The sequence below is a fragment of the Pteropus medius genome, unplaced genomic scaffold, assembly GCF_902729225.1.
Source record: "Pteropus medius unplaced genomic scaffold, Ma_sr-lr_union100, whole genome shotgun sequence".
NCBI classification, from domain to species: domain Eukaryota; kingdom Metazoa; phylum Chordata; class Mammalia; order Chiroptera; family Pteropodidae; genus Pteropus; species Pteropus medius.
This window is the reverse complement of record NW_024342473.1, coordinates 7,624,485-7,638,534: the sequence shown is the minus strand read 5'-3', so window position 1 is coordinate 7,638,534 and position 14,050 is coordinate 7,624,485. Positions and strand designations below refer to the sequence as shown.

Genomic DNA, 14,050 nt, shown 5'->3' with positions numbered 1-14,050 from the left:
CACCTCAGACGACACTCACTCCATGCCACCTAGCTACTGACTTCCAAGGCAAAGTTATGGACTTTGTTGTAACCCAATTACTATTCCTCTGAACTGCTAAATGCAAACAGCCCATTCGGATCACAATCTTAACTTACTTCAAACTCTTTGAGGGGCCCTACACTGTGACCCTTCAACTTTCTTCCCATGAGCAGTGTGTTTTCACACTTTTCTTCTCCCCAGCCCAGCCTAGATCCCATTCACCAGACATCACCTCTGGTTCCTCAGATTTACTGTGTTTCCATCATACACACTTAGCAAAACCTTAACCTGCTTCAATCCAACCATCTACCTTTTTACTTGCCTATACTTAGGTTGCTGAACACTGTAATAGGAGAGTGGGGAAAAATAACAAAAAAACTGAGCAAATAGCTTTCACTAGAAATTCATGGATCCCAACCTTGACCTGGCCCTGGACACTTGTAATCCTTCTATGTTTACAGACATTCTCAACAACGTTTATTTCAAATCTTCTCAGGCTTCCTATGCTGCTCAATCTCAGGGGACAACCTCACTTCCTATTTTTCCAAGATCATAAAAAGCCATCAGAATTGAAGTCCCCCAGCTTCTTGCCACATCAGATAAACCTAGCTGCCCTTGCTCCCATCAGGGACCTTGCTCCATCACAGACATCCCCTCCTTTCCCAAATAATAGGTTTGTTTCTTTCTACTGTGGCTTTTCTGTCAGCATTTTAGTTCCTTGAGTCTCTCCCATCTTAAACCACAAAATGCCTCTCTCCTCTTTATATCTCTGCCTTCTGTTACTGCCCTTTTCCCTCCTTCCTTATCATAGATAAGGTTCATTAACAAGCTGTCTTTGTTTCTATTTACTTCTCAATGACTGCACTTTGACACTCATACTCAAAACACTGCTGAATCTGTTTGAATAAAGGCCAGTGACCACCTTCATGTGGCTAAATCCTATGGCGACTTAACAATCTTAATCTTACTTCTCTGTAGCATTTGATGCTACTGACTCCTCTCCTTTTTGAAACAACTTTTTATCTTAGTTTCCATCATTATCATGGTTTTCCTATGCACTTTTTTCTTGTTCTTTGCAAGCTCCTCTAATCTGACCTGTCCCTTAAACATGAGTGTTCTGCAGGGTTCTGTTTTTGGCCTTCTCATATTATAGACAAGCATTCCAATGGCTACACTTACTGTTAACACTAATTGCTACCTTATCAGTATCTGTGGCAGGGATTTCTCCCATGATCCAATGGCCTACAGGCTATCTCCAAATAGATATCCCGTAGGTACCACAAATTTTATATATCACAGAATTAAACTCATCTTTCTCTCCAAACTCAGCTCTTGTCTATTCCGAATCTCAATATCACCCTATCCACCCAATTACACAAGCCAGAAACAAGTCCTTCCCCTCTAGCCTCTCCCGAATCAATCACTCAGTCTATGGATTCAACTTCCTCGGTATCTACTGAATTTGTACCCTTTCTCCATTCATATTGACAACCTTAATTTGGATCACTGTCATTACTGTGAAATTACTCCTTTAAACTGTAGCCAAAATAAATATGATGGATACTGTCATTTTCATGTTAATAATCTTTCAATGGCACTTCATTGCTGCTACTTTAAAAAACAATCTCCTTAACACTTTTATCCACTAATTCCTCCCAACTTCTTCTGTTATTACCTCTTGTGTTAGCAGGGATCAGATTCAACAGCTTTTAAGGAAGTACATCCTCCTCCTTTGAAGTGAATTCCAGCAGCACAGCCCTCCCCACCCCATGGTGGTTGATGCTTTTCTCCAAGCATTTTTGCATACCAGTCTCATTCTGGAAGTCACTTTTAGGAAATCTCCTTCCTTCCACAGATCTCAGTTTGCACTTTTGGATCTTAACTCCAACACCATTTCTCCCATGGGGTCTCTAATAATTCTCTCCACCATCACTGAAGACTGATACAGAACCCTTATCCCCTTGCTCCTCTGACCCATTAACTTACTTTTTAAAGTACTATTTATTGCTGGAATTGTAATTGTTTATCTCCTCAAAAGGCTCTAAATATCTTGAAGGATGGGATTATAATTGGTTCTCGCCCATGTCTCTGGTACCTAGCACAGTTTGTGGCATAGGAGTTCAATTTATATTTGCTAAACTGAATTTTTTAGAAAGTTGCATTTTAGACCTTTCAGGGGTCTTACAGAGCATCTAGACCAACATCTTCAGTTCTCAGAGGAGATACTGAGGTCCAAATAGGCTATTTTTCCAAACTCACAAGGCTTGTTTAGTGGCAGAGCAGAATCTAGGCCATTTGATTCTTAGGAGTATTATCCTCATCAGTGTGATGTGCCAGAAAAGTGCCCCTTTGGGAGGACTTGGAAGAGGTGGAATGAATGAGGACACCTTTTGAGCTGTAATCCACACCAGGACTTGATTTCTCAGTCAGACAAGGAGAAGGTTAAGGATATAACATAAACAGAAAGGACAGAGGCCAGGAGATAGATCCAGTCTCTTACTCAAGAGTGGATAATCTGAGCTGGCTCTGGGTAGTTTAAGAGATAAGCAAGAAGAAAGCTGCAACAGATTCTGAGTAACAAATCATGGTAGAGACCCAAAAGTCAAATTCATGTGACTTAGGCAGTGATACTAATTAAAAGTTTTAGGAAAATTACAGAATTCCAACACATTGGCCCAGCAATCTTCTCTCCAGAATAGAAGTTTCCTATTTTACAATGCTATATATAACCATAAAACAATAGTTCAGACTACCGGGCAGATTAAAAATATATTTTGTTGAAATATACTAAAACTATCCAAATGTAAAATGTACTCAGGAAAATTAAGAAAATAGTTCAGGAAAAGCACCACTGTATTTTTAAGTGATAACTGAATTTATTTTGGGAATCATTTTTGTAAAATGAGTCAGGGGGCACTTTTCTTTGGTACTTTTATCAAAATACAAGTGTTTTTAGATACTTAAAAAGATATTATGTGTATATTACTTTACACATAATAAATGTACATGTAAAATATAACCCAAAGAAGATGGGCTGGGCCGAAAGGAATAACTCCCTGCCAAGGGAGGTGCAACCTTCATTACAATCAAGAAGCTGGGAAACCAGGAAGCTGACACTGCAGCTGTAGCTCCAGAGCCCAGAAGCATCTCACTCCTTTCTCAGTTCTGCCTCTCCAACCCTATAACTCAGTTGGGAATTCAAGTCTTACATGAATGCACCAGATTAGAATCTCAATTTCACTGGAAATGAATCTAAAAAAATGTATTTTAGTTTTCTAGCCCTTGCTATAAGGGAAGACACAGTAAAGAGTATGGAACAGTGAGAAGCCAATCTATTGCTTCCTTTACCAAGCGTGCCAGGTGCCACAGGTGTACAGACGGTCACCAACTTATTTACAATGGTTTGACTTACGATTTTTCAGCTTTACGATGATGCAAAAGCAATATGCATTTAATAGAAACCACAGTTCAAATTTGGAATTCTGATCTTTTCCCAGGTAACTGATATGCATAATGATGCGCTCTTCATGATGCTGGGCAGCTCTCCGTCTGTCACATGATCACCAGAGTAAACAACTGATGCTCTAAGTGTACCACTGCCAACATATTTTTGGATATTGTGTTCTGAGCATGTTTAACCCATGTCTTGTTTAGAAAAGTGTAGCTCGCTGCCAGTGTTAATTTAATTTTATATAAACACACTCTTTGAGGCTGAAGCAAATCTGATGGGTTTTCAATATGAAAATAAAATATTAAAACTGTTCTTGGAGTTATTTCTAAACAGAGCCTGCCCCTAATCCTAATGTAACAGAAATGTACACATAAATCAGATTCATCGAATGAATCTTTGGCTAACAGCTGTTTGAGAATAATGTTAACATCATAAAAATGCTGTTTTCTAGGATTTGACATTTTCTATGGTTGAGAATTACTATATTTTGTAAATGGAAATACCACTACTAAAAACAGAATGCTATAAATAGATGTCATTTGTTTCCAAAGACTGTCAATATACTAGAGCAATGCAAAAATAATAAAAGCGAGCTATTTCGTGGCAAACTTTGGGGGTGAGGTTAGGACTGTAACCCACAAGTTATCTAGGGGTAACCCTGCAGCCACAAGCGCCGCAGATGAGTACGCTTGGGGCAACCGAGAAATGGGTTAAGGTAGGCCAGGCTAAGCTAAGATGTTCGGTAGGTCAGGTGTATTAAATGCATTTTCAACTTACAAGGGGTTTATCTGGATATAACTCCATTGTAAGGAATATCTGTAGTAGTGCTATGTGAGCTCATGGGAGACTGATTCTCAGGGGTACGGCTATCTAAATCTGAAGTGAGTCAGGTGGTTTTAGCGAATAATATGACAAGTGACAGGCTCATCAACAATCTACATGACTAAAGGCCTTAAAGAGAAGTCTCAGCCAGAGGCAAGCAGGATGTCCTCCAGCTGCATAAGAAGCAAACCGACTTGGTGAGCAAATTCTCCCTACCACCGAGAACCAACAGAAGATAAGTCTAAGACAAAAACAACTAAATAAAAAAATACATATCTAAATATAAAAAGTACTTAAAGGAGTAAAGAAACTGGTGAAACACTTATTCCCCTAGCAAAGTGAAGTTTACTGAATATTAGCTAATAGCTATGCCACCATCAACACTGGTCATTTTAAGGCTTTCCTTACCTCTCAGGTTCATCTGATGAGCTGGTGTGCCACTGGATTCTTCTTTGCTCTTATAGCAAGAAATAGATGTATCTTTAAAGGTGCACCAATATTGCTTGTAACCTTTTAGAGTCAGCTTTTTTGGCCTATGTGTTGAATAGAATTAAGAGAAAACCATTTTTGAAATAACTCTTATCAGTGCTTTGTTTTAGCACTAAAGTTTCACAACGTTAAAAGTTTTACATCTGCTGAATTCAGTTCCCTTTGGCCAGTGTGTTATAGTCAATGTTGCTGTTATTGGATTTGCCCCTTCCTTCCCCATAAGTCTACTCAGGAAGCTCTCATAAAGAGAGAGGCGAAAGACAGTAGAGCCAACATTCTAGAATTTCTGTCCGTTGTAGCCGTCTCTGTCACTAGCAAGTCACAGGAAAAGGTGAAGTAAATGTCAATAATCACAGAGTCTTTAGGTCCTATGATTACCTACAGGCTCACAGGTGTCTGAAGGGCTGCCTCTGGAGTTTCTCTGAACACACGAGTTTACCTGGCATGACTAAAGTGAGGGAAGTGCTTATCTCTCTAAGGGATGCATTTCAATGGTGACTAACTTTGCTGCTCCAATGTCAAAAAGAAGACAGAGCAGCCAAGAGAGAGAGTGGAAAGATACAGATAGATGATAAAAGTGTGTAAGTGGAGAAGAAGTGGGGGTAGGCAGCAGCATCAGAAATCATGCACTTATTTCAGGAATGTTATGTATGCTAAACTGTCATGTTTAGTGACAGTAAATGGTTTATTCCACAATGGCTTTGTATCTTATGTTCCACATCACCAACTTTCTTCTTTCCCCTCTATGCCTTAATCCCTAGTTCTCTTGATTCTAGGGAATATGACTAGACTTTAAAAGTCTAGATAAGATACACTGGAACCTTAATTATAAAATGTCCCATAAACAAACAGAATTCAAGAGGATCTGGGGCTCTGAACAAGGAAATGACCACTGGCAGTTAACAGTACTGTGCTTTCACCCAGACGGGAAGGCTTTCTGCTGATAAGCCACTGCACTACAGAGTCTACATGATGCAAACTAGGTTACAGTATATTTTTTTGGGCTTAAGAAAAATGTTTACCAGATAAAACTTAATGAGTATTGTGATTTTTTTTAATTTGGTAAAAATGGTTATTTCCCTTCATTATAATTTAGCATTCATTTAATTGGTAAATGCTTTCACAGGTACATTTGCCACATTTATAGTAAATTTTAATAATGTGAACATGAGACTATAAAACTGATACTTACTCATTAGTATTTGGATTCCCTCCACTTTGTATACTTACTTGAAAACTTTAATATAGTCAGCAAGTTCAGGAATGGAAGTGATGTCACCCTAGAGAAAGAATTTAATCATTTTTTTTCTTGAAATATGAAATGCCAATATTTGGTATCTGATATCAAGAACCAGCTTATTTAACAAACAATATTACATAGGATACAGATTTTAGTATATGTGTTGCTAAAGCAAACAAGCACTGGATTATAAAGATTTTAAAAGTACAATCATATTATATGATCATATACAAAAAAGCATTTTCAAATGTCATTTAAAAAGCTAATAGAATTTTATCAAAATGGGAATTTACATAACCCACAAGAGTATACTGATTCTAATATGGCTAAAACACTTTATACCTTCATATGGAAATTTTGTAAATCATAACAACCCCAAGATAAGTATTTGTTCTGTAGTAACTAAGTCCTAAACTCTAAAACCATAAAACTAAACTTAGCATTTGAAATTTTTCTTGAGATCTGCTTCTCTCTTCTTTTTGTAATATTTAAAATTCGGAGAGCACTAAATGGATTTTACTGTGACTTGAGATGAACTTTTCCTCTGGAGAAATATTCTCCCACTACTTATAAGAGAATGTGCAAAGTATGAGAAGATTTACCTTTCTTTATTGTGTTGGAAGCAATTGAGACTAGCGCAATATTAATTTTAAAAGTTTCTGAAAAATCATGTCAGAATTTTCTAAAGCATTAAGTTCCCCCAAATACTTCATGAAAGCTTAAATCCACAAAAAGATAAGCATCAATTCAAAGTAAATTAGTAGGTAAAAAGATTCACCCTACCAAAACTGTTGATGTTTTACCCCCTTCCAAAGTAATCTCCAGGTCTGAAAGGGCAGCATCAACTTCATCAACTTCTTTGTCACTGTTGTTCAAATGATTCTCTGATGTCATGATTGACAGCTTGTTGATATGATACTGAAATCAGAAATATTTAAATGATTGTTCTAACTGTAAAACTTTAAAATGAGATTCTTATCTACCACCTATACTGAATGCTTTTCATCACCTAATTTGGAAAGATAAATGTGTCCAGGAACTAGAACGATAGGAAATGAAAGGGCGTGACATCTGAAATCAATGTCCTAAATCTGCTAATTATCCAAAAGTAGTAGGGTCTTTGGGCATATACAAATGAAGTCATCGTTTGGAAGGCCTGAGGAATTAACATGTCCTCCACATATGCAGAGAATTTTTACCTTCCACCTGCTTCCTGCACCATTCTCTGTCTAGAACAGAGCCTGGAACCAACAGATACTGAATGAACAGAATATGCATAAGGTCATTTGTATAAATGGATTATCATGGATTACCTTTTAATTCCACTATTGCCCAGAAAGGGAAAGTTAACACTATCATGTTGAAAGTGAAAGCTGCACTTTCCCCTCATCCTCAAGTCAATGCTGAAAATGTCATCAGAGGGAGATGGTGTTTATATTCTTGGTTACATAAGAATAAGATAGACTATGTTTACATGTGAATACACACACACACACACACACACACACACCCTATGAAGAGTGAAAACTCCTATATGTAAACAGAAAAATTGGGGAGTACAGAATTAACTAGTCATGATTTTAAATACATTTAGGTAAATAATGTAGAACAAATATTAATGATCTATTAGATTTTTATGTTAAAACGTAGAGAGATTTTATACAAAGGTAAGCAGAATTTTTAAATCACTTAATCAGTTACTTTTCAAAGTGCTAAGCAGCAGAGGGGCACTCTAAATTTCTGAAATATTTATTCAATGAATACAGTCTATTCATGGGAACATTTAATAAACTAATCTGAGGCTAATTATCAATGTTCCTCTGTATTTTAAGATTTAGTGAATTAATAACAGTCTGTGGCTATTCCTTCAGTTGTGCTGAAACAAGATCCTTAGAGTGGCAGAAGCTTCCATGTTCACAAACCATGGAGAAAGTAGGTTGAGGCTCTCAGGCACTTATCTCAAATGTGAGCGTATATTACCAATCACGTGGCGAGATTCTTAGGGTTTATCTCCAGAGATTTTGATTCAGCAAATCTGTGGTTCAGCTTGGAATCTGCATTTTTACTAAGTATCTTAGGTGATTCTGATACAAAAGGTCTTCATGAGTTAACTGCTTTAAAAACAATATTACTAACTTACCTACTTAATTTTTTATCCACATCTTATTTTGAATTACTTTGTTTCTTTTTACTACTGAAGATTCCTTTTACACAAGGAACCAGAAGGCCCAAGGAGAGTGCAGGCTGTGTATGAAATAAAAAGAACAGTAGGCATCTCCTTGCCATACTTCCAAAGTTTCCCCCTTCTGGTACTAGATGGTTATCGGGGCCTTCAGGTCAGTCTCTGAGAGGCTTCTAATAATTCAGGGGACTTGTAGTCCAAAATGCTCTCATCAAATCTAGATTCTAAAATGGTCCAGGATAGCTATGCTTTGGGACATTCAGTTTCTACAAATTAAAATTCATGGTTTATGAGGTGTTTTTTACTGAAACGAAATAGGAGTATCTACTGTATACTTGGTGAGAGAAAGCTTCGGAATAATCCCATTTCTGAGAAAATACAACTATGTATACTCATTCAACAAATACTTGTTGAGCACCTAGTATGTGCCAAGCACTGTAAGTATATGCTGGTTTTTAAAAGATTCATTATTTTCTACGGCCATGCCACCCTAAAACAAACCCGATCCTTTCTGATCTTGGAAGCTAATCAGGGTCAGGCCTGGTTAGTACTTGGATGGGAGACCACCTAGGAAGACCAGGTGCTGTAGGCGTAAAAAAATAGAAAATAAGGGATTGTAAGCTGACAAGGTCCTTGCAACCTGAGGTCAACCAAAGGTTGCCTCACCTAAAAAAAAAAATGATAATAAAAATTAAAAATAAAGTTATTTTTATAATAAGATAAAAAGAAATACAATAAAAATCTGGATTTTTCTCATATATATTTTGCATGCATTATTATTCTATTATTGACAAAACCTTCACTAGAAAATTATAAGCCCATATTCTAAGTGAGAAAGATGTAGGTAAAACATCATAACCAAGTGAGGGACTTTCAAGAAAACTGCTCCAGAACTTAATTCGAGTAATTTTTTCAACAGTCTGAATCATATCCAGAAACACAATAGAAGATTCTTAGCTAGTTGTTTCAGCAAGTCTCTAGAAACTGACTAAACTAATTCATCTGTCATTAAAGATTTTCCCTTTCTGAGCTTCATTTCGATTCCCTTCTTTCATCATGTAAACTAAAGAGAAATTAGCCATTCTTCTTCTCCAAAGGACAACTTTTTGAGTCAACTGGAAGACGCTTCTGGGTACATGGAAGCATTCGGAAGATTGAGAGCATTTTAATTTTTGTTCTAAAGGAGGAAAAAATCATTTTTATAGTGAAAACTTATAACAGAATACAACTTTGCATCCTATATTTAATTATCAGGACTTTAGATGAAACCAGAATTCCACCATAATCTGAGAACACTCACCAAAGCCTCACTCGGGTAATCTGAAATGTAAGTGGTCAGTCAGACCTCAGTGCCTCTAAGAATGCTGATTTGTGGACTCCACCTTAAATTTTTTACCAAAGAGGGCAGCAGTAATTAAGTGGATCATTTTTTAAATAAGTCTTACTGTAATTATAATGCAGGTGGTGTACAAGAACCACATTTGGAAAAACACTGGTTTAATATAAGGAAAACGTTAGCTACCTACTTATTAAGGATTATCGTTCTAAAAACTTGTATTTGTTTAGTTTCACTAGTCTCTTAAAATTTTATCTTCTTTAAAGGTATTTCTGCCAAAGCGTACTTTAAAATTTATCATTCTCAATTCTTTATGAAATTATGCAAGTAAGCTTCATTTCAGAAACTTGATTTTTAATATAGAATCTATTTCCAAAGGAAAATTGGATAGTTTTAATCTAATATACGTCTGAAGGGTGGGAAGACAATTTTCTCCTCAGGATACAGAAAAGTAACTATCAGTATACCACTAAACTCTTGGATAAGACAAAAATTTAAGCAAAATTCACATATTTTGCCTTCGTAAGTGTCTATTCACTTTCTACGTAGCAAATAATCCCCTATGCTTTTCCCTCCAAAAGTCCCATTTACCAACACTCCATTACCTGCAAGGCTGCAAACATCATCATTTCTTCTTCTGTGCATTCAATCTCTTCTAGGAGAATAGCCCATTTGGCCTGCTCATAAAGCTGATTGATTCTGATTGCATCATACTGCAGGAAGAGACATAGTTCTTTTGTAATATATCACTTTCACATTAAAAAGTTTGAAAACTCTGAATATCTTCTTTTAAAGCTTGATGAGAAAAATTTAATACACAAATTTTTTTTCTAGGATTTTATTGACTATCAAATACACAATAATGAAAAATATCTACAGGGTTTATCTATCTATCTATCTATATCCATATCTAGTTTTCCATTAAAAATTACATTGAAATATGCCAAAAGATTATTATTCAGTATTAGAAATAGATTCTTATGTTATTTTCCAGAAAAATACCAAGATACTATAGTCTTTAACAAAAATAATCTTACTTGAAAACATTCAAGTAAGGTAGAACGGACTGCTCTTCAATATTGTTACTGCAACTTGCCACACTAAAATGTCATAATCAGAGAGTAAATTAATTAGAGAACATCTAATTAATCAGGGAACATCTTACTCACTGTGAGAAAGTATGCCCAGACAAAGTGGCAGGTCCTTAGAAACAGTAATTATTTTAAGAATCCAAAATAGAGGGTGCATGTATATGCTTGCAGAAAAGATTTACTTATGTTATTAAAATATCTATTTAGTTACGTTAATAAAAATCAGTAATGTCTTAACAATAATACTATCTTATGTTAACAAAATACATAACCCCCTTTCCTGCAAATGTACTTATGTTCCCAAAGCAGCTTTGGTTTTACTACGATTAGATATGGCCTGAAAAGGGATTGACATTTTTTACAGTTCTACTATGTACATTTTACTGTTGTATAAAGAATTACTTGAGCGCTTAATAAAAACTGATAACTATATACTTAAAAATGGACATGAAAAGGATGAGAAGGTAGTCAAGAGATTCCCTCCCCTCAGCTCCAGCCAAGGATAATAGGGAAGCAAAATATCTGTGCCATGTGGTTTCTGGGGGAAAATACTCCTGATTTTTATAGTAAATTTAACTCATCAGAAAAACAAAAGTACTTGAGTAGCACAGATGGTGCCAAACATTTTACAGTAAAAAACATATTACAATGTTTGGCTATAAGACAGGAAGACATGTAGACTTAAAAAAATTTTTAAGCAACATCATTTGGTACTTAATTAGAAATCAAAGTAATTGAAAAGGTAATCTTCCGGAAAAATTTTTACTTAAAATACAGTTTAAGAGCAGTATGAAAAAAAACCCCCAAATAACTTTACCAATTCTGTGCCTTTTACCAAACTAGTGTCTTTAAAATACAAATCAACCAAAAATTCAATTATCTTAAAAAGGAAAAAGGTTTAGTTATGCTTTCAACCTATTAAAACAATAGATTTGTTTGAAATATAGATGCCTTTGTCTCATATTTTGGGTTTTTATAATTATACGAGACTTGCTATTTACGAATAATTTCTTACCCCATCAACTTCCAGAAAACAAACATTCAAATGAACAAAATAAAAATGAAAAAAAGAAATTCCTCTAAACCCTCGGTACCTTTGGATTCAAATCAAAAAAGCTGTAATACTTGAATCGGAGCAGCAAGGCCTCGTTTTCCTTCACATCTTGTTCCATGAGAGATCTTGAGGAATCAAGCCATCTGGGCAAATTAACAAGTGCAGTAGAATAAAGCAAGACAGAATTTGTAAAATACTTCTACCTCTATTTAGATAAAATCTTCAACTGTATTTCTATTTTAAAACTCACCCTTGATTAATTTTTGCTTTGTCAAGAAGAGCTTGAGGCTTGAACATTTTCGCCAAGATTTCTGGTGATGTGATGGGCTGACTGACAGCAAGTATACCAGGGTTGCCTTCTGACAAAGCACTGTCACCAAACCAAGCAGAAGTTGGTGACAAGGGGCTTCCATCATGAGCATCGTAGGTGGGGGTCATTGTTTTACTATAAAGTCCTGGGCTTGAATATATACTTCCTAATAAATAACATGAAAAATAAGTAGTAAATAAGAAATATAGAATCTTTTCAATAACACATGCTATAATGATATAAAGCACATTGTGAAACAAAGCTTCATTCTGGAAGAAAGCTTAGTACATTATTTTACCTGTCTTAAAAACATATGAATTAATTTTAACACTTTACTTGTAGAACATTAGAACATATAATAAGGCCAAAAGAATATAATTAAGTTTTGGTAATTCTGGGGGGAAAAATCAGTTCAAGAGAATTAAGGATATAGCTAAAGCAGACAAAAGCCTTTTGTTTTTGACTGTGGCAAGGCTCACCTTTCAGAGGGCCAATGTAAAGAACATCAGTGCCTATAGGAAAGGAAAGAAAGGAATTCAGAAGATAAAAGGAAAGGCAACAACAGAAGACAGAAACAAAAGGATGAAAATGAAAAGGAAATGGGAAAAAGAAAAAAACAAGAGTTTTCCTACTTGTGAATCATAAAGTATATATTTCAATTAGATTTAAGAGTAAAAAATCTTAGAAGCTATAACCTAAGTAAAATAAGTTGTCTGTCCAATTCAAAAGAATGAAGCTGTGCTCTAGTCAAGTGTCTAGTAACAAACATGTCCTCATTTATCACCCTTTGAAATCCATACCATTTTAAGACAGCTCGATATAAGTGAATACATTCACTTAAATTAAGAGAACAATGTTACATTAATGCTTTCTCAGTGAAGAGCTAAACTGGTTCCAACAGATTTACAAATAAAATATTAATACAAAGGGGCAGATAAAATTTTCCCTGCAAAGAAGCTAACTAACAAAGGTATATTTTATAATTAAATCCCTGAAAGCAGGGATATTGTCTTTATCTTGATTCCCTGGTATTAAAGAGCTAGGCATATAGTAAAGGCTACATAAATAAAAATTTGTTGACTTAGTCAAATGATGATATATCCTGTCATTTACACTACAAAAATTGAGATTAGATTAAGAATTTTTTTTTAAAGTTCACCGCGACATGAAGTAAAAGTGCCTCTCCTCCAAAGTCCTAACTATTAATTATATTTTGTTCTTTAATCATCATTTTTAAAAAGAAAATGTGTAAGTGGGTATTACATTGTTAATAGATGATGGAAAGAGAATGGCTGTTTCCCTTACCTGATTTAGGAATGTGCTTAGGAATCTCTATACTTTGCTCTCTAGCTCCCCACCGCCCTCCAACAACAGAAACAATTACCTATGAAAAAGCTGTGGTACTACTGCTAGAGATTTCTGTAGTTGTCATGACCTAGTCTAGGAAGAGAAAACACACACACACACACACACACACACACACACACAATCTTGCTAGCATATGTTTTTCCAATGTTTGTACTAAAGCAACTTGTAGAATCTGAACATTGTTAAATTTAAGCATCAAAGAAAGTTGTGAACTCTTCTTTCATTGGTATCTTTAAAAGCTAGAAAGAACCTGAAACTACAAGGGCATTTTCTGAAAGAGTTACTTGGGCACCCCACGCTTATTAAAAGGGCTGAAAACATTATTCCAGCTCAGTTAGGCAAAGGATAATTCTGCTACAGAGATTATACATGTAAATAAGGTGTGGAAAAATATTACCTTCTAGGCACAATCTTCTCATTTATTTCAAAGAGCTATTAAAAAAATCTTTTACTAAAATGTCAGAATACTTTTGGAAATTTGTTCCTAGAATGATGAACTATAATTACTATTCAGAATTGAGTGAAGTTCGAATTGACATTTTCTTTATCCAGTTTCTAAAAAAGAAATATATTCCCCTAAATCACACATTTAATAGAATCAGCTACCCACTCAAATCTCTTCCCTCCCAATTTTCTACTTTGTATATTCTACACTCATATTTGATCATTTCACTGTTCCTATTTGT

The 14,050-nt window shown here is 35.3% G+C and overlaps 1 protein-coding gene, 1 long non-coding RNA gene and 1 pseudogene across 4 annotated transcripts in view; 2 read left to right on the top strand and 1 right to left on the bottom strand.

Moving 5' to 3' along the window:
- LOC120604421 (uncharacterized) overlaps positions 1-3,934 on the top strand; it is a 65,373-nt gene extending 61,439 nt beyond the window's left edge. The window contains exon 4 of the long non-coding RNA XR_005653332.1: positions 3,519-3,934. This is a non-coding gene — a long non-coding RNA (uncharacterized LOC120604421). The remainder of the gene's footprint in view (positions 1-3,518) is intronic.
- The window catches only part of FERMT2 (FERM domain containing kindlin 2), a 60,795-nt gene that overhangs the window by 8,164 nt on the left and 38,581 nt on the right, over positions 1-14,050 (bottom strand). For all 3 annotated transcript variants that reach the window (XM_039865104.1, XM_039865103.1, XM_039865105.1), the window contains exons 5-10: positions 11,937-12,162; positions 11,727-11,829; positions 10,147-10,254; positions 6,807-6,941; positions 6,014-6,063; positions 4,703-4,827 (exon numbers count right to left, since the gene is read on the bottom strand). In XM_039865104.1, the coding sequence (XP_039721038.1) occupies positions 4,703-4,827; positions 6,014-6,063; positions 6,807-6,941; positions 10,147-10,254; positions 11,727-11,829; positions 11,937-12,162 (747 nt within the window). The remainder of the gene's footprint in view (positions 1-4,702; positions 4,828-6,013; positions 6,064-6,806; positions 6,942-10,146; positions 10,255-11,726; positions 11,830-11,936; positions 12,163-14,050) is intronic.
- Positions 8,678-8,797, top strand: LOC120604690 (uncharacterized; annotated as a pseudogene).